Here is a 23,588-nt window from a genome sequence, read left to right as displayed (position 1 = left end):
TCCACTAATTTAGACGAGACCCACACACACGGACGGACGGACGGATGGACGGACGGACGGACTCACACACACGGACGGAGTGCAAAACATACTCTCTCCCCATGCCTTCGGCCTGGTGGAGACAATAAGCCCTTATGGCTTCAGTTCAATTAAAAAACTAGTTATCTGTCAAACAGACTATACTTTAATAAAGATGCTGCGATTTATGAGTTTGATACCGATAATAAGCCTCTCTGACCTACTTACTTACATAGAGAATCATAGCTACAAAATGAGATTTTGCATATCGATACCTAGAATAATTGAATTGTATCTGTAAAAAACATAAAAGAAGAAAAATGTCTCAAAGGTGAAATACTGTCATTTACATTCTATTCAGAGAGGCTAAACTGTCCCACATTAACGAGCAATTTATTTATGGAGGTGTGAAGTTCTCTCTTTTGTCTCCTTGGCTCTCGTTATACTAAAACAAAAATATTCCCGGCACTCACTCCAAATGATTTTTATTGTCTGTCTGGCACCGGCAGCACTACAAACTGCATGGTTCGGCATGAGCCTTCCTTTTGTAGTGCTGCCAATGCCAGACAATAAAATATCCTAACAGGACTTGAAGTATGATTGCTGGTGTTCTTTTAGTTTTTGTATTCTATTACTTTTTGTATTAGAGATTGTTGCTCACATTCCTTTTGCAGTTGCTCTCGTTGTCTTCTTTGGATGGGTATTCCAGTGCTTAAGTTGGTGGTCGGTATTCGTTCAATGTATAGAGTAAACACATTTTTCGCGGAGGCCTTTTTGGATTTTAGACGTGTCATAAATTACCCATTTGAGATTAAACATCCGTCAGCCTAACAAAACAAGAGATGGTCACGTAGTGAATAATTTTGAGCACTGCTCATCTGTTTGCGGTGAATTAGAATCCAGTTTACGCAAATGTCTAACGCACCCATGGTTATAATGTAGCACACAAACTGAACTCAATCAGGTTGAGTGTTGAATGTTTTTGAGATCAAATAGGCTGCCTGCAGTGAAACAAAAAGATATCATTTTACACGCACACACACGCACACACATACACAAAGTTTTGGTGATAACACGGCAGGAAATATGAGCATTGACAGTCGGCAATATCATTTACACAGGTACAATTCTCACACCGATTGTTAATATAATTAAGTGAACAGATTTATACCCATTCTCGGCGGGAACCCCTTTTGGTTTTATAACCCTTCTGGACGGGAACCCCTCTTGGGGTTCTGTAGAGTATGTACAGTATTCAAAAATTCAAAATATTTGACGCTGGCATATAAATATTTGAAGTTTTTCAGAAAACGTAGGTCAGGTTTTCAAGTCATTAGCATTATGTATAGTAAATAAAAAGAAGCTACATGATCACTCTGCTGCCCTCTCAAGAAGCCAAGATTTAATTTGACCTTAGAATTAAACATGTCAAACCTGCGACGTGTTGCTTGTAGTGCAAGCTTGTAGGTCAGTTATTTTCGACGCACAACGCCGTTGTGTGATGAAGCATACGTTTGGGCTTTAAAAACTGTGATGTTGCCATGACGATGAACAACGGAACGGGCAGCAATCATAGAGAAGAAATTGGCCTTCAGTCAGTCCACAAAGTGGAATTTCTTCAAAATTCATAAATAAAGCTACTTTGGTGGCTTTAATCAAATAATAAATAATTAAGAACAAATGTTTTATCATTAGTATTGGCCTTGGTTTGCTTTGCGAATTAGCTGAGTTGAAGCTGGAAATAAAGGGTAGCCTTCTTTGCCATGGAAGCGTATTGTACTAGTTTTAACATGTGGATGTGACTTTGGGTGTGTGTACATTCTATGTAGACCTTTTTAACGTGTGTATAACTATCTATATAACTATAAATGCACCAAGTCTCTGTGTGTGTCTGTACTGTCTGTAATCCACGTAACTCGAGAACCGTTTGCCCCACCGACTTCAAATTCGACACACGCGTCCCCCACAGGGAGTGCAGTGCCCGATGTCGAGTCGGTCGGAGACCAGACTCCATATTTGGGCAATGGGCATGCCTAAACACAGCTGTGTCACTTCTGACACTGCATAGACTCCACGTATACATGGGTTCAAGAACCGTTCGCCCACCGACTTCAAATTCGACACACGCGTTCCGCCCCACCACAGGGGGTGCAGTGCCCGGTGTCGAGTTGGTCGGACCCACAAGCTCATGTAGATAGGCTATTTTCACTATTTTCCTTTTTTTATTATTATTTTTTTAAACCATAATGACATTCGAGGTTTCCACCCGACAATATAATCTCTTTCCTGTCTCTTTCTAATCGTCTTAAAATAACACAATTTCTTAAAAAATAAGAAAGAAAAAAAACATGAGGCAAAGGTCACTCATCTCATGAAAGGGGATATTTATGACATGTTGTGGGATATGTCCATGTGCAAGGATGCTAGACATCTTATGTAACGCTTGATAAAATAAATAAATAAACTGTCTCCTTCTAATCATCTTCAAATAATACAGTGGAAATGTCCTCTCAATGATGTGGCAACTGTCACTCATCCCATGTGAAACGGAATATTCATGACATTTTAAGTGGGATATGTCTGTGTGCAAGCATGTTAGAGATCTTATGTAATGCTTGATAAAACATGAAATGAAAGACAATACCCTTTTTCAAAGACAAAGATTGACATAGATGAATTCCAACTTGGTGAAGTGCCTTTCACATCTCTTCACAGTCACAGATGCACACAGAGAGGCTCACACTCACAGTGAATCACATATCCAAACGGGGGCAAATGTATCCATGCAAACCCAAATGCAACCTGGGGGTGGATTTGTCAAGGCCAAGTCAGTCGTTGGTTCGTGTGTGCTGTGTGTGTATACACATATGCTATACTAGAGACAGACCCAGCGTTATAAATGTACTGATTGTGTACTATAGGAAATTAAGCTTTAGGTTTAGATTTTCAATTTATCCCTAAAATGTTAATGAACTCGTCCGAAAAATGTAACGAACGTTGATGTAAACTCAGTGCGCCATTCTGGGAAAACCTTTGCGGAAAATAGCAGATCGACAAGCTCACAACGTGCCGCAGCGTGACGTGTTGTGAGCTTGTTGATTTTTCAGCAAAGATATTTGATATAGAGCAACAGAAAACTCACTGGTCTGGAGCCCTTGAGTGGACTCCGCTCAACAACGTATTGGGTTTAAGAGCCTTCTTCAAGATAGAATCTGACTTATGTTGCACGTATGTTTTGATACAGACATAGACAAGCACGAGAATTATGAGCCTGGTGGCAGATGGACAGATCCTATTATAGACGCCTAGACTCCTGCACAGTGCACAGGCATGCTGCCATTTTTTACCCACCAAGAATGATTGCTATTTTAATCAGTCGACATCAACAACAACTACTTACAGTATTATTAATGCAATCAGTAGGCTATAGTTCACAGCAGAGGGCTGGTGAGGTTCTTTGATGAGGAACTGTAGGATTTGTCTGAATTAATTATCTCTTGTCTGTGTGCCCCAAAAAACTGCCCTTTTAAATGTTGAAGTAATATCAGTTGCTATTATACTTGAATCCCAGTGTGCATATTCTGGGAGGAGCATATCAGCCACAAATAGCAGATATACAAGCTCACGAGTCACGACATGCTGTGAGCTTCTCGGCTATTTTTGGCAAAGGGATTTGGTGTAGACGGACAAAGGCTGTCCAAATAATACAGAGCCAACTCAGGTTTTGAATTTCCGATTTAGGCATTTAGCTCTGATGCAGAGCAATTTGAGCCCTAGTCAACAAACGACAAGGCAAATGGTCACTAAATTAACACAATTTGTACTTCAAACTAAGTAACTGATACCAGGTATCATCAAACCGAGCATCTGGCTAAACAACAACTGCGTAATGTCTATTGAAATAACAAATACTGTACTATGCATGTTGGTATATTGTTCACATAACTATCTGTCTGTCAAAACTATTTTCTGTCAAAACAGAAAATAGGTGACAGGAAGGGATATCATACAAGGAATGATGAGTTCTAGGAGGTGAGGTGGTCTACGAGGTGAGATTTCAGACTGGCAGACAATGGCCAGTAAACAGAATAGACACTTGTTTTTTGATCGACATTCTGATAGTTTTATTTGGTTTCAAAGTGGTAGAACTGAAATTATTCAAACTGTTCTACATAGTGTACATCGTGACGGAAAAAAGTGCAACTCTGGTGGTTTGGTGGAGAGAAAATTGGCTGAACCTGTGCAGCTACAATACTTGTTTTCTTAAATATTACTGTCAACAAGGATATAGTTCATGCCAGTTTATATGTTATCTTGTTACAGTACTTCATGTCTGGAGACTATCATGGTAGAATTCCTTACTGACTAAATTGCATAATTAACAAAAATAAATGTAGAGTCGCCTAAAGTTCACACGGTCTCTGTTTTCCGCTCTATTTTCGTTCCTTTGCACCCGTACAAACTCCAATATCTCCCCTAGCTGCTGATAATTCTGCCACACTTCTTCCTTAGATTCTGCCACACTATTCAAAGCAGCCATGTTTGGCAGCCAGGTTTTGTCCATGATTGACATGGTCAGTTCCATAACCACTTAAACCGTATCGTTTTGTCCATGGTTGACATGGTCAGTTCCATAACCACTTGAGTGGAGACCTCATAATGTCCAAAACTGTTACTTCCTGAAAAGTATCAAAAGTAGAAGATCTTCAAGCTCAAAAACGTGTCGATTTGAACTTGCAAATCTGCTACTTTTGTGTGACGCTGTAGGCTTCCATCTACTCCAAGGGAACATTTTTCCTGACTGCCTATACCCCTTATCCCTAAACGTATTATTATTATTTTTTTTAAATAGTTCAAATAGCCGATCTACAAGCTCACAACGTGTCGATGTAGTTCGGCTAGTTGAAAAATGTGAAATGTTTTTCAAAATAGTAAAAAAGGCAAAGAAGGTTAGGGATAAGGGGTATAGGCAGTGACGAAAATAGAGCCATAAATCTCTTGGCTGAAAATAGCAGATCTACAAGCTCGCAACACATTGCGTTGTGAAAATAGGGACACTAAAGGGTTCAACTGGTTCATGTAAATTTGCTGAGCTCCACAGCGACACAGCACAGAGAGGTCACTTACGATGGCAGTTCAGCCCACCTTGCCACTTTAGCTCTGCTGATTGGTCAGCTGTCTTATAACCCCTAGCAGGGAAGATAATGGCTTTAGCTTGCATTGATTTGTCAGCAGCCATATCAGCCCTATAGGCTAGGGTTTATATATATGGCAGCTTGCGGCTCTTGATTCCGAAGCACCATCGCTCCGACGGCACACATTATTACTAACACAAACATTCACTCTATCCTAACATGTTGTCGGGTAGAAACCTCTTATCTCCATATTCATTTTCTTTTGTGTTATTTCGTAAATTAACGACTTACTTGGTCATACTACAGTGTCACACGAGCATCTACCAGATCCACAAGATCAAAACACGGTGCCAAGTCACACATTTTGAGCTTGTTGATCTGATACCTTTGCTACTTTTGAATTTGAATCCTTTTGGACATATTGAGTTGCTACACAACAGAGACGATATAAAACATTGGATTTGATTAGTCCTAGTATTCTAGGACTAAAACTTACTGTGACTTACTGTTTTACAAAAGTAAAACAGTAAGTCACAGTAAGTGTTAATTCATAATATTTGTGTAAGTTTGGGTCTCAAGAGTCCCTTAGAAATTTAATGGAGTCAAAAGTACAGTTTTTCTATTTAAAATGTAGCAAATAATGTATAATAATACAATACAATACAAACATGTACTTCAGTACAGTACTCAAGTAAATGTACTTATTTAATGTCCACCACTGCTATAAGGAAATATAACATGGCCTTAAACAAGCAGTGTTGACTCTCCATTAGAATTCATATAATACACTTTTCAGATTATGTAAGCAGCCATCACTTGCATTAGGAAGCTGTTGGTACTTTCACATGCTGTGAATCCAATCTACTGTATACGTCTCCCTTTTGCGCTTACGTAGCCCCTTTTAGTTCCACATTAGCATTTGAACTGGGTTCATGTTAATTTATTATATTCTTTATATATTGCGTGTCAAGTAAAGTCATGCGTTACTATATGGCAGCAGATGATTCATTCGGCTTCTGAGACCCGAACCGGTGGTCAAATAAATCCAGCTGACATCTAGTAATTGAGTGTGCATGGTGATTTCTTCTCTTTCTTCAAATGTATTGAGTTTGCAGTGGCACTGTGGTAATTGTCTGTGTGATCTTGAAATCATTCAAACTTCAAAGCACTGTTGTCATTCACCGTTGAATTTGAATAGTACCCTCGCTTGTCGCTTCGCACATGTCTGACCTTATGCCCTCTTAATGAACTGCTTTTATGAACTACTTGCATTAATCAGAGAAACATGTGCGTTTCTCCTGTCTGTCATCACTGATTTAGAGGCACTCAGACACACTTGGCAGGTGACAAGCGGAAAAAAAGCACTCGTATTGTGAAAGCTTCTACCAGTATTCAGATTATTTTATTTCACTTTCAAACATGTTTGGGGTAATAAGTCCAATATGTGAGCTATTTTGAAGCTTTTTCAATGAAATGTATTGAAAAGCACAGCCCCCGGCCCTCACGTATTAGGACAATATCAGTCGCCAGAAACAAGGACAGGTGTTTAATTGAGTTTGAATTTACAATGGGTTCGTATAGGAATGGGGCGTGCTGTTAAAATGCATATAAAATATCTAAATACTGAATCAAGCAACTCAACAACTGTGCTCATAAACTGTGCTCATATAAAAGCCAGAGTAGATGTTATGTTAAAATGACCCCAAGCATGTTTTAAAGTGAAATATCCCGTTAAGTAAACATCTATATGCTCACAATGCATCACATCTTGACTCATTGCGAGCCATTTTTAGAAGTATAAAATGGGGTTTATTTGATTCATGCATGTTTTGTAATGAATCTCTGCAGAGGCAAATGTTGTAGATTTTGATTATTATTATTATTACTAATAATAATCAACATCTACAACGTTTGCCTTCGAGATATAGTGAAGTAAAAGTACATTTGTGCAAAATTGTGCTTACAGTAAGTACAGTAGTTCAGTAAATGCACGTAGATTCTTTCCACCCAGTTGCTACCTGGAGAGTCCACACAGGGGTGGATATTAACGCAGGCTTAAAGAAAAAAAATCAATGTGTGTAGCTCATGTGTTGAGCAGCTCTAAGCAGTGTGATAGGGCTCAGGCTTATCTTGCTGCTTGCAGATGGTCTGCCAGTTTTTTTTACTGTGCTGGATTCAGGCGTAAAGAGGCTTATGAAAGGCTAGAGGATCAGTCCAAAGTTTGATTTATCGAATCATCTTGAAGCTGATTTTTATTTTTATTTTATATATTTTCAACTAATATTTTTTCTAATTGACTATATCAACTTAAATTATAATAAATTGATTAACCACTTAAACCCTCTTTTGTTTATTTAGTGTCAGTACAGAAAATAGCCGAACACAGTGAAAATAGCCGAACACAAGTGTCGAACATTGCTTCTCGTGATTAAAGTGACGTCAAAATGACGTCAATGTGTCACAGAGGACCTTCGCAGAGGTTGTCGCATACTTCTGGAAAAGTTGAAAGGTCCCAGACGCCTTCTGTGGTGACACTGTTGGTGAGTTGCATACAGCATTGATTCCCAAAGTGGGGTCCGGGGACTTAGAACGTTGTGAGACTGAGACATGTAGTGCGATGCTTCGCTCAACAATTATTGCTCAAAGCAGATTAAATTGACCTTGATATACAGCACTGTATTTTCTGCTGTGTATCTGTGATGGTAAAGCTGGTGTCAAAAACTCAAGCATGGAGCTTGTATCTCGGAACCAGGGGTTCACAAACAATGCACAGACCCATTTCTATAGGTCGCGAGTATATCCCTCTTTTTTAAAAATTTTCCTTTTACTTTAATTATTATTTCAAAAGATACAAAAAAAACATTAACATTGAAATTAGTGTTTTGTTAAAACGCTCACCTGGGAGTGCTTGTGTACACTTTGGCAGTGTTGCCAACTTAGCGGATTTGTCGTCATATTTAGCTTCTTTCCAGACCCCCCTAGCGACTGAATTAGTGAAAAGCTTCTGGCGAGAAATCTAGCTTTTTTCCCCTGGTGAATTGGGGACAAATCGTGTTGACAGGCGCCAGATATGCGCCAGAGATAAAATCATTTTTTTTTCTCAGCCTCAAATCCGCTAAATTGGCAAAACTAAAAGTGGTCGGCGCGTCTGGTCTGGCTCACAGGTCACAGCAGGCTCAGTGGCTTCCTCGGCTCGGTTATGTGCACACTGCACAGACTGTCTACCAGTGCTTCCTCCTTTCTTGCTCTGCCTAGGCGAGTGCGCTCCGGTGCGGTATTTCCGAACGCGCCCCTCGAGCTCGACAGAGCAAGAAAGGAGGAAGCACTGGCAGCTCAGTTTAGTCTGCTAGTAAAAATAAAATACACACTCGGATGCATAAAGTATTAACCTTCTAATTCCTGTATGGATCGGAACAAAATAGCGTTCTAAACATTAGTTGAATTGAGGTATGTTTTTTTTATATTACAATGAGTTTAAACGATGTGTTATCAAATGAAGAGATGATACAAACTAAGTGCACATAAATGACAAATGTTTTTCTGGGCTGGCTACATATTTTCGTTGCTAGGGGCGCCTAAAAGTCGCTAGGGACGCAAAAAGTCGCTAGGGGCGGCGCGCGCTATGCGCGCGCATATCCCACCCCTGGCGACTTTTAGCTACTTTTCGAGGAGCCACTAGCTACTTCCGTCACTGGAGAGTTGGCAACACTGCACTTTGGAGGCCGAGTGATTTCTCATGATGTGTGTAAAATAAATTCAATTGCTGTGCCTGGCCTTATAGGCTACCGGGCGTTGATAATAACATTGCCTTTTAGAATGGCAAGTTATGGATCTATATTGAATGAGCAGCTGTAGCATTGTTACATTGTTATGGAATTGATTAGCGGTAAGTTGCATCAGTTGTATTCTGTCTGTTACTACAGTATTTATTTAAAAAAAGGGTTTTGTTTTGTTTTGTTTTGTAAATTAGTGCACCAACTTCATCACGACTGCATGTCCTTTTTTGGACATACAAGGTTTCCACCCGGCAGGGATGATAATTAAGCTCCATGAATATGCAGTCCTGTTTAAGTCCTCTGGATGAACCCAACACTCCATTGTTTTTGGTATAAAACATTATTTCTGTTAACTACTAAACTAAGCCAGCTCCTAATCCGACCCAAATGGCTGCTGTTTGGTTCGTTGGTTAAGCTTTAGAGTGTAGACAAAAATGGGAAAAAGCTAATAATCGAGAGGATGTTGTCCTCTCACACTTAATGGCCTGTTAATTCCAGTTGTGTGCTCTTGACATACTGCTTAAAATGGAAAGATAATGAGGTGACTCATTGCCAGCGGCGGACACACCAAGTATTTACTTGAGTACTGTAGTAAGAACTAAGATATACTCCTCCTCCACTACATTTATACGTACATCAAGAATGTACCTCCTAAGTCAGAGCTTGACAGGGCAACATTCACATTTAGTTGCTTGAGTAATATTTGACCAGGAGTGTTTTGACTCAAGCACTGGGGTTGAGTACTTTGCCCACCAATGCTCTTTGCACATGCACTGCGTTTAGATGTATAGTCTGTTCTATTTTAGCTGGCTCAAACTGCTTACGCTGCTGCATCTCGGTTCCTTTCATATAACTGGCTGCTGTACTTTCACATTGCTGCTCGACAAGAAGGACTTTTATGGGTGTTTTTTGTTTTACGGCGGCCGGTGCGGTGCCTGAAGGGACCAGCTGCAAACCGCTGGACCCATCAATGGTGACGGTTTTGTGCACAGTGCCAGTAGGCAGAGGAAGTCCACACATATTTTGTAACTTCTTTTTAAAATATTTAACTTGGAGATGCCTTGGTCGTTCATTATGTTCTTTCAGTCAGATAACTCACAACTAGATTCAGAACATTAATAGCTTGAGAAATGTTTTATAAATGGTTGTGAATATTATACTTGACCTTGTCGTTCAGGCATTGCTATACATTACTCCCTGCTTAGCACATTAGAAGACAACCATTTATGAGCAGAGCAGAAAGATATATTGTACATCTATTCTACTGCAACATCCCCCAGGGGAAAACAGAACCTTACAGTGCGTTTTAACATTGGGAGACCAACGGCGAGCGTTGCTTGAATTTCATTGGCTATCACCCAATCGCCCACTATCGCTGGGCGACGTTGCCCAAAAGATGAATTATTTTATCTTTTCAGCCGATGTTCCTCCGCCCACTTTTCGACCATCACCTGCTATCGCCAGCTATCACCAAGCAGAGCCTACTGGTCGTGTTGGGAGAAAACAAATTCAGCAGTCACAAGGCAAGGCTTACAGGAGCCAAGACGGCAACCTCTGACAGCATGCCCGTTCTTATTTCTTTTTTTCCCTATCACCAGAGGACACCAGTGCCAGTTTTCACCTTGAACATTTTTCATTTCAATGGATGTTTTTGGAGCCCGTGGTGAAAATGGACCCACTGCGCTCTGCCTGAAACTAGGACAGATTACCTCAGGGAGCCTGAACTGGGCTGGCTGTTTCCCCACAGGTAGAAATTGTCACAAGGCCTCTGGCACTCCCATTTTAGACAGACAGACAGACAGCCGGTAGATAGGAAAGAAATCACCCTCTGGTTGCCAGTTCTGACAGAAATTGACTTACGCAATATAACATGATTTATTTTTAAGACTGCACGGCTTACCTCTGCTCTACACTAGAACGTTGCCAGCATTTAACATGAATCACATTGTTCTGTTGTGAGTTGGTCATTTGAAAAACCGACAGAACACTTTCTAATGCATTCCGTGCGTTGAGAGCTGGAGCATGATAATTGATGTTCCCCTTTAAGTCATGGTAGAAACGAGCCACTGAGCAGCTGTGTGTGTGTGTGTGTGTGTGTGTGTGTGTGTGTGTGTGTGTGTGTGTGTGTGTGTGTGTGTGTGTGTGTGTGTGTGTGTGTGTGTGTGTGTGTGTGTGTGTGTGTGTGTGTGTGTGTGTGTGTGTGTGTGTGTGTGTGTGTGTGTGTGTGTGTGTGTGTGTGTGTGTGTGTGTGTGTGTGTGTGTGTGTGTGTGTGTGCGCGTGCACGCGAGTGTGTATACTGGCACCTCTTCCAGAGCTTCTCACCAGTCACCAAGCAGCGGTTCTCTTCCTTGTTGTCAGTTTTTTTTGTTGCAAAAGCACGGTGCACCACCTCTGTGTTGTGACTAATGCTCTTCTCCCCTGGGTTGGTGTGCAAAACATTTTATTTTAGATTATTTTTTAGATTTTAGATTTTGCAGGATTAGCAAGCACAAGGGGTGGTACCTTTTTTCCCATTCCCTTTGTCAGTTTAGAATTTGTGCTGTGCTTAATCCTGCCCATTTGATTACGGCAGGGGTTCCCAAACTTTACCATGCCAAGGACGGGGTACGCGCACGCTTATCCGACACAGCAATGGACCGACATGCAGAAACAACGGCCGGTCATGCTGTCGAAATGCGGTGGAACATGCGCTGCTCCCGTGCTTGCGGTTAGGGTTAGGTTAGGGTTAGGTTGAGGTACAGTAGGTTGTCGGTATAATGACAGTCGGACCAATAGTATGTCTAGGTTCAAGGTTGTACTTTATTGTTACATCTTCTCGTCTACAGGTACATAAGAGTAAAACTTACTTTTGTTTGGCTTCCTTACAGACAATGCATAACATTCGAACAACAAAACACAGCAAGCACAGCAAACAGAGGGATAGAATAATGAGTGGAAGAAAGAGCATTCAAAGAGTAAAAGTAAAATAAAATAGTAACATATGTGCACTTTATGTGAACAGCTTAACAGTAGGTTATGTTCCATATATGCAACACAATTTAGTTTAAGAAGGTGCAATTTGAGGTTATGTTCCGTACAGCAATTGTAGTTTTAAAAGGTGCAATTACAGCCTGATAGTGCAAGAAGGGAGGGGGGGGGGGTTCGCTCTGGTTCTTATCAGTTCGTTCATGTATCTGATTGTTCGGGGGAAGAAGCTTTTTTGCAGTCTGTTTCCAGTGGCTTTAAGACTGCGAAAACGTTTTCCATGCGGCAACATCTCAAACAGTCTGCGGTTGGGATGGCTTGGGTCTTTCATAATTCCACGAGCCTTGCTGACACAACGATCGTCGTAAAGGGCTTCGATGGGGGGGAGATCACATCCGCTGATGCGTTCGGCTGTTCGCACAACCCTCTGCATTGCTTTGCGGTTGAGGTCGATGCAGCTGCCATACCAGGCCGTGAAGCAGCCATTCAGAATGCTCTCTGTGGTGCCTCTGTAGAAAGCTTTTAGGACTTTGGGGCCCATACCAGCTTTCTAGAGTCTTCTCAGGAAGTAGAGGCATTGTTGTGCTTTCTTCACCACCCGCTCCGTCTGTACTGCACAGGTGAGGTCTTTAGGGATGTGTACTCCCAAGAAAGCCTGTACCCCCAAGGACTCCCAAGTAGCCAGTGCCCTTGGCTGTTATGGCTTAAAAATAAATACATACAGGGGGGAAAAGCTCAACGCATTGCATCGCTACATCTCCCACTTGCGAAACTTTAATTAAGCTATGTCTTCTGTCAAGGTTTCTGTATTCTCTCTTCTCTGCAACAAAAATGTGATATAGGATACAGTGTGATTTTGTTTCTTATGGTGCATTTACCGTAGACTATATATACAGTAGGTATAACGCCTTTTTCCACATTGATTTATATTGTGCAGCAGCATTACATATGCAGATTATGCACCCTTTCACACCAGCAGTGGAGGAAACCATGGCAAGGCTCATCAGGAGCATGTTGATTCTAAGACAGCCATTCTACCTCCTAAGCCAGTGGTGCCCCTGTAAGCTGTCGTGTATAATGTCTGTTATTAGATTGTCAAATCTTATAGAAAACATGTCCCCATCCAAAATGCGGGTCCGTGGTCTAGAATGGATAAAATCTCAGGTTCTTTAAGAATAAAAACAAGAATTGATGACATCAATTAATTACCAGCAGCTGCCATATATCCCCTGGCTGAGAGGTCAGCTAGAGGCAAAATGTGTGTGGTTACCAGGGTGTAAAAATAGTTGGTAACTCCTGCTTCTCAACTGTGGCGTATTAAAGGATGAGATTTTTTTTTTATCACAGACCCTAAACAAAGTGCATTTGAAGTAGTCTACAAGTAACAACACACATTATTTCAAATATTATCTCAAACATTGTTTATTTTATCTACAATCCACAGTGCAAATACTTATTTTGAACGTTCAGTATTTTAACCGAAATTCTCCTTTAGCAGTTAGTTTTAAAGCCTAAAAAAAGGTCTTAATTCCTCCAGCCAAGATTCCCAAGTCTAGTCTGTAAAAATTGGTTTGAAGTGCTTCAAAAGATGAAACAAGCTTTGCTTTGCTACCTATATCCCCAGGCAGGTTGTTCAAGGGTGATCCCAATATTCTTTAGTCTTCAGTCTCTGCTCAAACAGCCATGAAGGCCTGTATTAGCTGTACCGAGAAACCTGTAGGGATAAAATGAAAGTAAAATGGAATAGCCAAGACTACCCTATATCACCCAAACACAGTCTCATGTAATTACAGTAGCATCTCACTGGCCAATATTAATATTTATTTTAGTTGTGTCTGGTGTCATGAAGCAACCACTTTGATGTTCAACAGTTCACCAAGGCCAAAACGAGGAATGGGACATTTCAATCCAATCCCATGTGATACCAGCCTATATACCCCAACACTGAAAAAGGGTTAATATTTTTTCTACAGTAAATTGGTCAATATGAACATCAGTAAAATTATACTGAAAGCCTGCAATAGTATTAATTTAAATAAACCGCAGATGATCAGACTTCTCATTTGATTTCTGTTTACTAACGACAAAAACAATAATTAATAAATAAATAAATAAAAACAATAAGGTATTTCTATCTCCCTGCTCGTAATGGTTAATGATGGTTGTATAATTGTGCCGGGCAGGGAGAAATATGTAGCAGAGCAGAATGCCAATAAAATATTATATGCACACTTGTAACAAGAAAGAAAGAAAGACTAATCAAATAACATATGCATGCTTTGTGGTGGCGCATGAAGAGGACCTAAGATGTAGCTTGGCTGTTTCCAGTATTTAGTGACACCAGGTTAAAAGTGTTTATTTATTTATTTGTTTTTTAATGCTGCTAGCTGCTTCCAGCACTTTAATCTGTACCCCTACAAGCGCCCACCACCTCACTTTCTCATTTGCATTACATTTATGCTTTTTTGCTGGGGAGGAGAAAAAAAATCACACTTGCAGCTCATGCAGAGACTCTGTCATTCACAGTGTGTCTCTCCCACACCATATAATATACCAGCCAGAACCGGCAGTCCCTCCACCCGCACCCACCACCCACCCAGCAGTCCCCTTCACATTTTGATGGAATTAACAGAGCAAATCTTTCGGTTTTTGCACAAACAAAGGCTCAGCCGTCTAAATGAAGAAACCGCTCAGTCAACGATGCCGATTGTTGTGTGAAGAATCGTGTCAGTCCACTCTGCCATATTGTTGGGGGGGGGGGGGGGTGATCCCAATGAAAAGCATCAGCTGCTAGAAGAGGAAGAAATCGTCTCCGTCGGGTGGAAACCTCATGTCCAATGTTCAGGATTCAGATTCAAAAGTAGCAAAAAATAGCAGATCGACAAGCTCAAAACGTGACTCTTCACGCCACGTTTTGAGCTTGTGGATCTGCTCCTTTTGATGTTTTTGTGTGACGCTCTGTAGTATGATCAAGTAGGCCATTCATTTACGGGGAAGAAAACATCAAAAGTTGGATTATGGAGATAAGAGGTTTCTGCCTGACAGCAACGAAATGGCTGTCGCTCTGGATTCCAGCTATGACAGTCAGTCCTCCTTCCCTCCCTATTTCATCGATGTCGGGGGGGAAACCTCGTACTGTATGTCCAAAACCGTTACTGTTAAGGATATGGAAAAAAATCCTGTGTTCCGTGGATCGAATCAAATGTATTATTATGCTTTAGCTGTTGAAAAATAGCAGATCTACAAGCTTGTAGGTCTGCTATTTTTGAAAAATCGAAGAACGACTGACATAGAAACATAGCTTTTTCAGAAAACTGTCAGGATGTAGAAGACATTTTTATAAACTGGAGAAAATGGAGATACAAGGTTTCTGCCGATTTTCTTTTCCGTTTTCATCAAAAGAAGCCATTTATCCCCCTCTGTGATTGCTGCCATGTTGAGTCACCCAACGACTAATCCTGGAAATAATAGCGATTATCCTTCTCTCTCCACCAGTTTTTCATCTTTTTTTTCCTCCCCTCGCAAAGCGTTTAGAATTTCTCCGGCTCGTAATCTGTTTTCTCCCGTTTAGTCGCTGTGAGAGTAGGCCTGCCTGCTGGTGTGACCTCCTCTTAACTCTCCCATCATCTGTGTGAAGATGCTATCTGCCAGTGGTGGTAAAAGCACCAATACTAAAATGTAGAAATACTCTGTTACGTAAGTAAAAATCCAGAATTCAAAATGTACAAAAGTATTGGCATCAAAATGTACTAGAAGTACCAAAAGTAAAAGTAGCCTACTCACTATGCAGAATGTCCCATTTTCACGTTTTCAAATGTATGCGAATCTAATAGCAGATCGTCTATTTTCAAATGGCCGAAATGAAGTTGTTAGTGTATGTTTGTTTTGTAATAATAATCAAATTATACAAATGTTACTAATGTTTTCAAATAAAAGTAGGCCTATTGGAAATACTCCAGTAAAGTAAAATTACCTCAAAATGTTACTCGAGTACAGTATTTGAGTAAATGTACCTTCCACCACTGCTATCTGCCTTCACTGGGAGATGGAATAGTTTCATTTTTAATGTGTGCCATTGTACTCACACTGTTGACATGTAGGGCAAATTCAAAGTGAGTCCACTAACGCTGTTCCCTATTGATGTAGTATAGTGGTTCTCAAAGTGTGGTCTGGTAAGAATGGGTTAATATGGCATCAAAAGTACTTCTAGTGAATCTACATCTTGTGATTTATAGCTTAGTAATTGTTTTAATATCAAAATGAGTGTGTGTGTGTGTGTGTGTGTGTGTGTGTGTGTGTGTGTGTGTGTGTGTGTGTGTGTGTGTGTGTGTGTGTGTGTGTGTGTGTGTGTGTGTGTGTGTGTGTGTGTGTGTGTGTGTGTGTGTGTGTGTGTGTGTGTGTGTGTGTGTGTGTGTGTGTGTGTGTGTGTGTGTGTGTGTGTGTGTGTGTGTGTGTGTGTGTGTGTGATAGACTGCTCCTGCAGAGCCAAATGCAGTACATTAAAGATCTCACCCGCTGTGTTTTACGACTAAGTGCCCATGGGATTAATGAGATCAATTTCAGATTTGTGAGGAATACGGAGTCGATCTCCCCAAAAGCCTGACAGACACATTCAACACATCTCCTCCACTGGAGGGGAAGAACACACTGCATGGCTCACCCTCTCTCTGAAGAACACACTGCATGGCTCACCCTCTCTCTGGAGAACACACTGCATGGCTCACCCTCTCTCTCTGAAGAACACACTGCATGGCTCACCCTCTCTCTGAAGAACACACTGCATGGCTCACCCTCTCTCTGAAGAACACACTGCATGGCTCACCCTCTCTCTGAAGAACACACTGCATGGCTCACCCTCTCTCTGAAGAACACACTGCATGGCTCACCCTCTCTCTGAAGAACACACTGCCTGTCTCACCCTCTCTCTGAAGAACACACTGCATGGCTCACCCTCTCTCTGAAGAACACACTGCATGGCTCACCCTCTCTGAAGAACACACTGCATGGCTCACCCTCTCTCTGAAGAACACACTGCCTGGCTCACCCTCTCTCTGAAGAACACACTGCATGGCTCACCCTCTCTCTGAAGAACACACTGCATGGCTCACCCTCTCTCTGAAGAACACACTGCATGGCTCACCCTCTCTCTGAAGAACACACTGCCTGGCTCACCCTCTCTCTGAAGAACACACTGCCTGGCTCACCCTCTCTCTGAAGAACACACTGCCTGGCTCACCCTCTCTCTGAAGAACACACTGCATGGCTCACCCTCTCTCTGAAGAACACACTGCATGGCTCACCCTCTCTCTGAAGAACACACTGCATGGCTCACCCTCTCTCTCTGAAGAACACACTGCATGGCTCACCCTCTCTCTGAAGAACACACTGCATGGCTCACCCTCTCTCTGAAGAACACACTGCATGGCTCACCCTCTCTCTGAAGAACACACTGCATGGCTCACCCTCTCTCTGAAGAACACACTGCATGGCTCACCCTCTCTCTGGAGAGAGGGGTGTAGACACTTTACAGGGGCCAAATTCGAATTGCACCCGCCCATAATTGCTCTTTGAGAGCGGTTTTGAAGGAGGCTAGGGATTCACATTTCTTAATGGCTGTTGGTAGGGTGTTCCACATTTTTAGAGGCATAGGAACGGAATAAATTTTCCCTTAAAGAGTGCCATGATTTGCTGAAGACGAATTGAAATATCAGGATTATAAACCCACGTAATGATTATTGAATTATTCTACTCTACTCTAATTTAAGTGGCTGTTTAACCATACTAATATCCTGACACTTGGAACGTTTAAGTGCTTTTAGTCTAATTCATAAAGGTACTCAATGTACCCGGCATTGTGTATTTGGCACATTTGAACGGAAGTGCATCAGTATCTGTATTGCACCATGGGCATTCATTCCTCTTTTAGAAGCTTTTGGTGTCATCCTTTCTCAATGACAATGACAGTGATAGTCATAGTGGTCACTTCATCTATTTCAGGATATTTTCTGTTTCTAGGATGTCTTGATCAGTTCTCAAAAGATTTCATGTTGAGGACCCCAAAATAATATGTATTTGGAAAATATAGTATTTGCCAGGGAGGGACCCATACAAGATTTGTGTTGTATTGTACATTTCTTTCAAGATTACTTTAAAATGTCAGATCTACAACAGGTATAAGCTCAATGCATGGCATTGCAACGCACTGGAGCATAATGTGAAAATTGTGCCTTGTCAGAGAATCCATTTGTCTTTTTTTTTTTATATAATTTTTATCCCACGATTTTGTAACCCATGTCAATTATCTAATGTGATCCTGGGCTCTACACACCCTCCGCCAACCTGGGGAAAGCAACGGACTTGAACTCATGCTTAATTCCTTCATGCATGAAGTCGCTCCTTTACGCCTGACAGGGGGGAGTTTCCCTGGTTGGAAGTAGCGCGTGGAAGAAGGAACACGTTATTCCAACCAGTTCCTTTCCCCTCCATCAGGCTGGCCAGAGGAAGGCAGTTTAGAGACCAGGATTACTGCATGTTTTTTGTGAGGGTACCTACCCCAGGGGACACGGGGAGAACATGCAAACTCCACACAGAAAGGCCCTTTCGCCAACCCCGCCTCGGGTATGAGCACTGATGAGGAGGAGAGGCCACGCCGCCAGTGCCCACAGCGTCCCGAGAGAATCCATTTGTCTAATTTGCTTTCCTTTGCTATCTGTCTTTGGATACCACACTTTGTCACCCAGTGAAACACACATCGTTGTGTGCTTCATCGCGTAACGCACAACGTAACACACATTGTGAATGGCGTAGTTTTTGTATTTAGCATTTACATTTGTCATGTTAAAGAAGAATAATCCATCTACAAGCTCACAACTCGTCGCCATGCAATGCGGCTGTGTCCTTAAAGATCTGCTATTTTGACTTGTTTGTATGACATATAGTAGACGTTTTATTTTTTACAAATGGAACGTACGCTGGCCCCAGGTAATCATAGAGCTGCACTCTTGCTTCCATGCTTGGGGTTTTGAGACCTGAACCAGATCCTGCCCTTGTTTTATGGGCGACAACAAGGCCAGAGGACAATGGAGTCATTTAAAACTTTTAAACGTTGTCCTTCTTAGGTTGGTATATTTGGGCAGGTGACAACACAGTAATGGGATGTGGAACAAAACAGCCCATAGAGAGACAGAGACCTTGTAGGGAATTACCACCATAAACTCTGCAGCACTTTGATTTACAGTAGGTGGAAAGTACATTTACTGATTTAGTACAAGTCCAATATGGGGTACTTTCACTTTACTTCCAATACTTTATACTCCACTACTACATCTCTGAAGCAAATATTGTACTATTTACTCCACTACAATTATTTGAAAACTTACTATAGTTACTTCTAGATTCAGTTCATTATTACAAAACGTATACATTATCCACTTAAGTCTATTCAAACAGTGCTGATCTACAAGCTCACAACTCTGACAGTGCAATGCATTGCATCGGCTAATTTCAACTAATTTTGTAAGTTATTCTGAAATCGCCCATTCATAATGACTACTTTTACTTTACTTTTTTATTTATTTATTTTTATCTCAAGTAAAATGTCAGTTGAATGCAGGCCTTTTACTGTACTTACCTTTTACTCTACTAGTATTTCTATATTATGGTATTGCATTTTAGATTTTAGCATTGGCTATTAAAAATAGCAGTAGGCCTACATCTTCTATTTTTTTACATTTTTTTAAACGCCCTCAAGGACCCCTGGGGGTCCCCGGAACCCACTTTGAGTGTCATAGATGTATTATACTAGCCTGGCTAATAAGCCAGACTAATCCGCCGGCAGGCAATTTTCTTTTGCCAACGGCTGATTCGGTCTGGCTTATTAGCCAGGCTAGTAGCATACAGTATAAAGCAGTTTCTCCAGTATGTTTATCTACTGTAGCATGCTTGCAGTATAATGCATTTTTATGTCAGTGCTGCGATGTTCACTCTGTGTCAAGGCTGTCTAGCCGTCTTTAAGTACCTTCTCTCTGAAAGCACTTCTTCCCACAGAAATGAAATGGCATGAAATGAAATGAAAGCACAATAGAAGTAACATCCAGACATGTTGTGTGGACGGAGACTTTCAAAACTAGAAGATTTATTATGCCCAATTTGCCATACTGTACATACCAAACAAGACTTCACATCTACAGTTTTTGGATTAGAGGAAGGGAGCAGCAGACTGCTCAATATAATAATAAAATCACACCTGTGTGAACTGAGTGGTGCAACTATACATGTATTGTTATATACTGTATTGCTGTGTACTGTGTGGGGGTCCCCGGGGGGTCACCGGAACATCCAGAAACATCCAAAATGGTCGAGAAATGACAGTTACCGTGTGGGGGTCCCTGGGGGGTCCGTGTGTCCAGGGCTCGTACTGTAGGTTCTCTCTCTTTTGCTGTGTGTGTTGGTGGAGTGTAGGTTCACTCTCTGTTGCTGTGTGTGTTGGTGGAGTGTAGGTTCACTCTCTGTTGCTGTGTGTGTTGGTGGTGTGTAGGTTCACTCTCTCTATTGTTGTGTGTGTTGGTGGAGTGTAGTTTCACTCTCTGTTGCTGTGTGTGTTGGTGGAGTGTGTAGGTTCACTCTCTCTGTTGCTGTGTGTGTTGGTGGAGTGTAGGTTCACTCTCTGTTGCTGTGTGTGTTGGTGTGTAGGTTCACTCTCTGTTGCTGTGTGTGTTGGTGGAGTGTAGGTTCACTCTCTCTGTTGCTGTGTGTGTTGGTGGTGTGTAGGTTCACTCTCTGTTGCTGTGTGTGTTGGTGGAGTGTAGGTTCACTCTCTCTGTTGCTGTGTGTGTTGGTGGTGTGTAGGTTCACTCTCTCTGTTGCTGTGTGTGTTGGTGGTGTGTAGGTTCACTCTCTCTGTTGCTGTGTGTGTTGGTGGAGTGTAGGTTCACTCTCTGTTGCTGTGTGTGTTGGTGGTGTGTAGGTTCACTCTCTCTGTTGCTGTGTGTGTTGGTGGAGTGTAGGTTCACTCTCTCTGTTGCTGTGTGTGTGTTGGTGGTGTGTAGGTTCACTCTCCCAGGTTGCCGGCCGGCCCCTGCTGGCCTCCCTGTCTGTCCCAGGAGGACGGCGTCTCCATCCCCAGACCACACCGCCTCACCTGGGCCTTAAACACTTCCTCCCCCTGAGGGTCAACGGATCCTCGCCCCTCAGCCTCTTCCCCAACTTCAACATGGTAAGCACGCACCCGCACACGCATGAGAACAAATGAAGACCTGAGGCCGATTTTACTAATGCCTTCTAAATCAGCACCAGTTCACACACTTTCAAAAATAGCAGATGTACAAGCTCGCAGAGAAACACGAAGTGACGTGCCGTGAGCTTGTATATCTGCTAACTTTTAATAGCCAACGCATTTTTTTTAATTTCCAGGTTATAATGGGTTAAAAGTGCCAAACAGCTTAGATAGAGCTTTTTGTGTCCCTTGAACTTGATTTAAACCAGCATTTTACTATTCACGCTGTGCTTCTGTGTAAAACTTAGAAGAGAGAGTAATCAAGACAGAAGCCTCCTTAGTGCTTCTGTGCACTGTGGAATCGTCTTATACGCCAATACAGATCCCTGTATCCATAGTCCTCCAGCAAAACAGAGTAGAGCACTTATGTCTATGATTACAGCAGTTTTGGGCAATTTAGTTGATACAAACTTGATCTATGCTGCGCAACTGAGCTTGGGTCCACATTTTACCTCACAGAGAGAGAATAACCTGCACACTAGACTTGCTGTTCCGTCAAATTAACATGACAATATTTCGATCCTGTGTGTAATTAATTGTCAAGATCTTATTATGATTATGAGAGAACAGGATGAGTCATATGACATGACATTTGTTGGAAACGTGCGTTCGCCGTCCGCTCTGCCATATTGTCTCTTTGATGTTAACACAGAGCAATTTGCATGAAGGGTATGTGGGTTGATCCCAATGAAAAACATCAGCTGCTAGAAGAGTAACAACATTTGCGTAACAACATTTGCACGATGCGTCCTAGAATTGTCAGTGATGCTTTTGATCAAAACTGATTAGGACGAACAAGACAAGCCCCTGCATGAGTGTGTAACATGAAACATGTATACAAGACGGAAGTGTACTAATCACTCTGCTTTGATGTCGCTGTTTGATCGTGTGTGTGTGTGTGTGTGTGTGTGTGTGTGTGTGTGTGTATGTGTGTGTCTGTGTCTGTGTCCATCAGATGGACCCGGTGCAGAAGGCGGTGATCAACCACACATTTGGTGTCTCTCCACCCAAGAAGAAACCCATCATCTCCTGTAACATCTGTCACCTTCGCTTTAACTCTACTGTAAGCCATTCTGCCTGACCCGTGTGTGTGTGTGTGTGTGTGTGTGTGTGTGTGTGTGTGTGTGTGTGTGTGTGTGTGTGTGTGTGTGTGTGTGTGTGTGTGTGAGTGTGAGTGTGAGTGTGTGTGTGTGAGTGAGTGAGGACCAAGTGTCCCCACAACTATAGAATTAGGCATTAAGGTAGAGTGCGTTTCGAGCCTCATTTGTTTTTGTCCAAACCTGGCATCCTAAGACTGACATCATATCATCGAAATATCAGTCTTACTATTGATGATTGTCAGCATTGACTATTCATCTTCATAATATGGACTCAACTGTTAGTCTTCGATAATTGTAATCTTTCACAATTTTAGATTGACCTCCTCATCATTCATTACCACTGTGAAAATACATCTGAAAGCTTGTCACACTTGACTTCTCTTCGCAAATCCAATTAACACACTGCAGGCCGTTGTTAGTTAGTATTGTTTCTATTTATTTTTACACTTTACACTTCATATTTTCAAAGTGAACAACATGACCGAGTCTGACCCAAATTCCGAGCATCAATTATAAATAATGTGTCTGGGTTCAGGGAGCCAACGCCTAACCCTATTAGGGGTTGGGGCTTATACCTGATTTATATATAGATAGTTGTGGGCCAGTGTCACACACTGAACATAGACAATCTACCTGGCAAGCGCTTGAAGATTGGTTCTTTTTTCAGTGCACATTGCACAACTATGTATAACTTTGGCGTTAGGGTTAAAAAAGTGTCATTTATAAACTTGCTGTCCTAAAACGTGTGTGTGTGTGTGTGTGTGTGTGTGTGTGTGTGTGCACGCGCGTGTGAGCGCACACGGTTGACTGTTCTAACATGCCACATGGCCACAATTAGGAGTCAACTTACTGCTTCATTAAATAGTAAAATAGCACACCCACATAACACACACACTCACACACACCTTCACACACACCAGCAGGGTTGTAGAACGGAGACTTAGCCATCTGGAATTTACTGATCTAATGTCCAAAGCCAATAAAGACTTCAAAGGTTTTTGCAACAAAGCACTGCACTATCGTAACATGAAAGACTGCCTTCATGTATCATCCAAGACTGCACATGGATGAATTACCACTGAGGATTTTACTGTCTACAATACAGGACTCACACAGGGTACACTTTGACACATATCTAGAGGTCAATGCAGGTCAATAAGCAGTTAATTGTGATAAATGGTAAACTATACACAATCATAGGTATGAACACATGTTATTGGCAATAATGTGCATATAGGGTCAAAAACAAACACACAACGTGTAGTAAATGTCAGGGGTGGAAATTAATGAATTACAAGTACTACCTACTATTACTAATAC

At 41.7% G+C, this 23,588-nt stretch overlaps 1 protein-coding gene across 2 annotated transcripts in view; it reads left to right on the top strand.

Annotated features, from left to right (window-relative positions):
- The window catches only part of LOC308332956 (zinc finger protein 385B-like), a 96,469-nt gene that overhangs the window by 59,218 nt on the left and 13,663 nt on the right, over nt 1-23,588 (top strand). For both annotated transcript variants that reach the window (XM_080789101.1, XM_080789102.1), the window contains 2 exons: nt 20,942-21,108; nt 22,124-22,231. In XM_080789101.1, the coding sequence (XP_080645227.1) occupies nt 20,942-21,108; nt 22,124-22,231 (275 nt within the window). The remainder of the gene's footprint in view (nt 1-20,941; nt 21,109-22,123; nt 22,232-23,588) is intronic.

The sequence above is a fragment of the Protomyctophum bolini genome, assembly GCF_963924005.1.
Source record: "Protomyctophum bolini genome assembly, chromosome: 18".
Classification (NCBI taxonomy): domain Eukaryota; kingdom Metazoa; phylum Chordata; class Actinopteri; order Myctophiformes; family Myctophidae; genus Protomyctophum; species Protomyctophum bolini.
The sequence above is the reverse complement of the archived record's forward strand: the minus strand, read 5'-3'. Positions and strand labels throughout refer to the sequence as shown.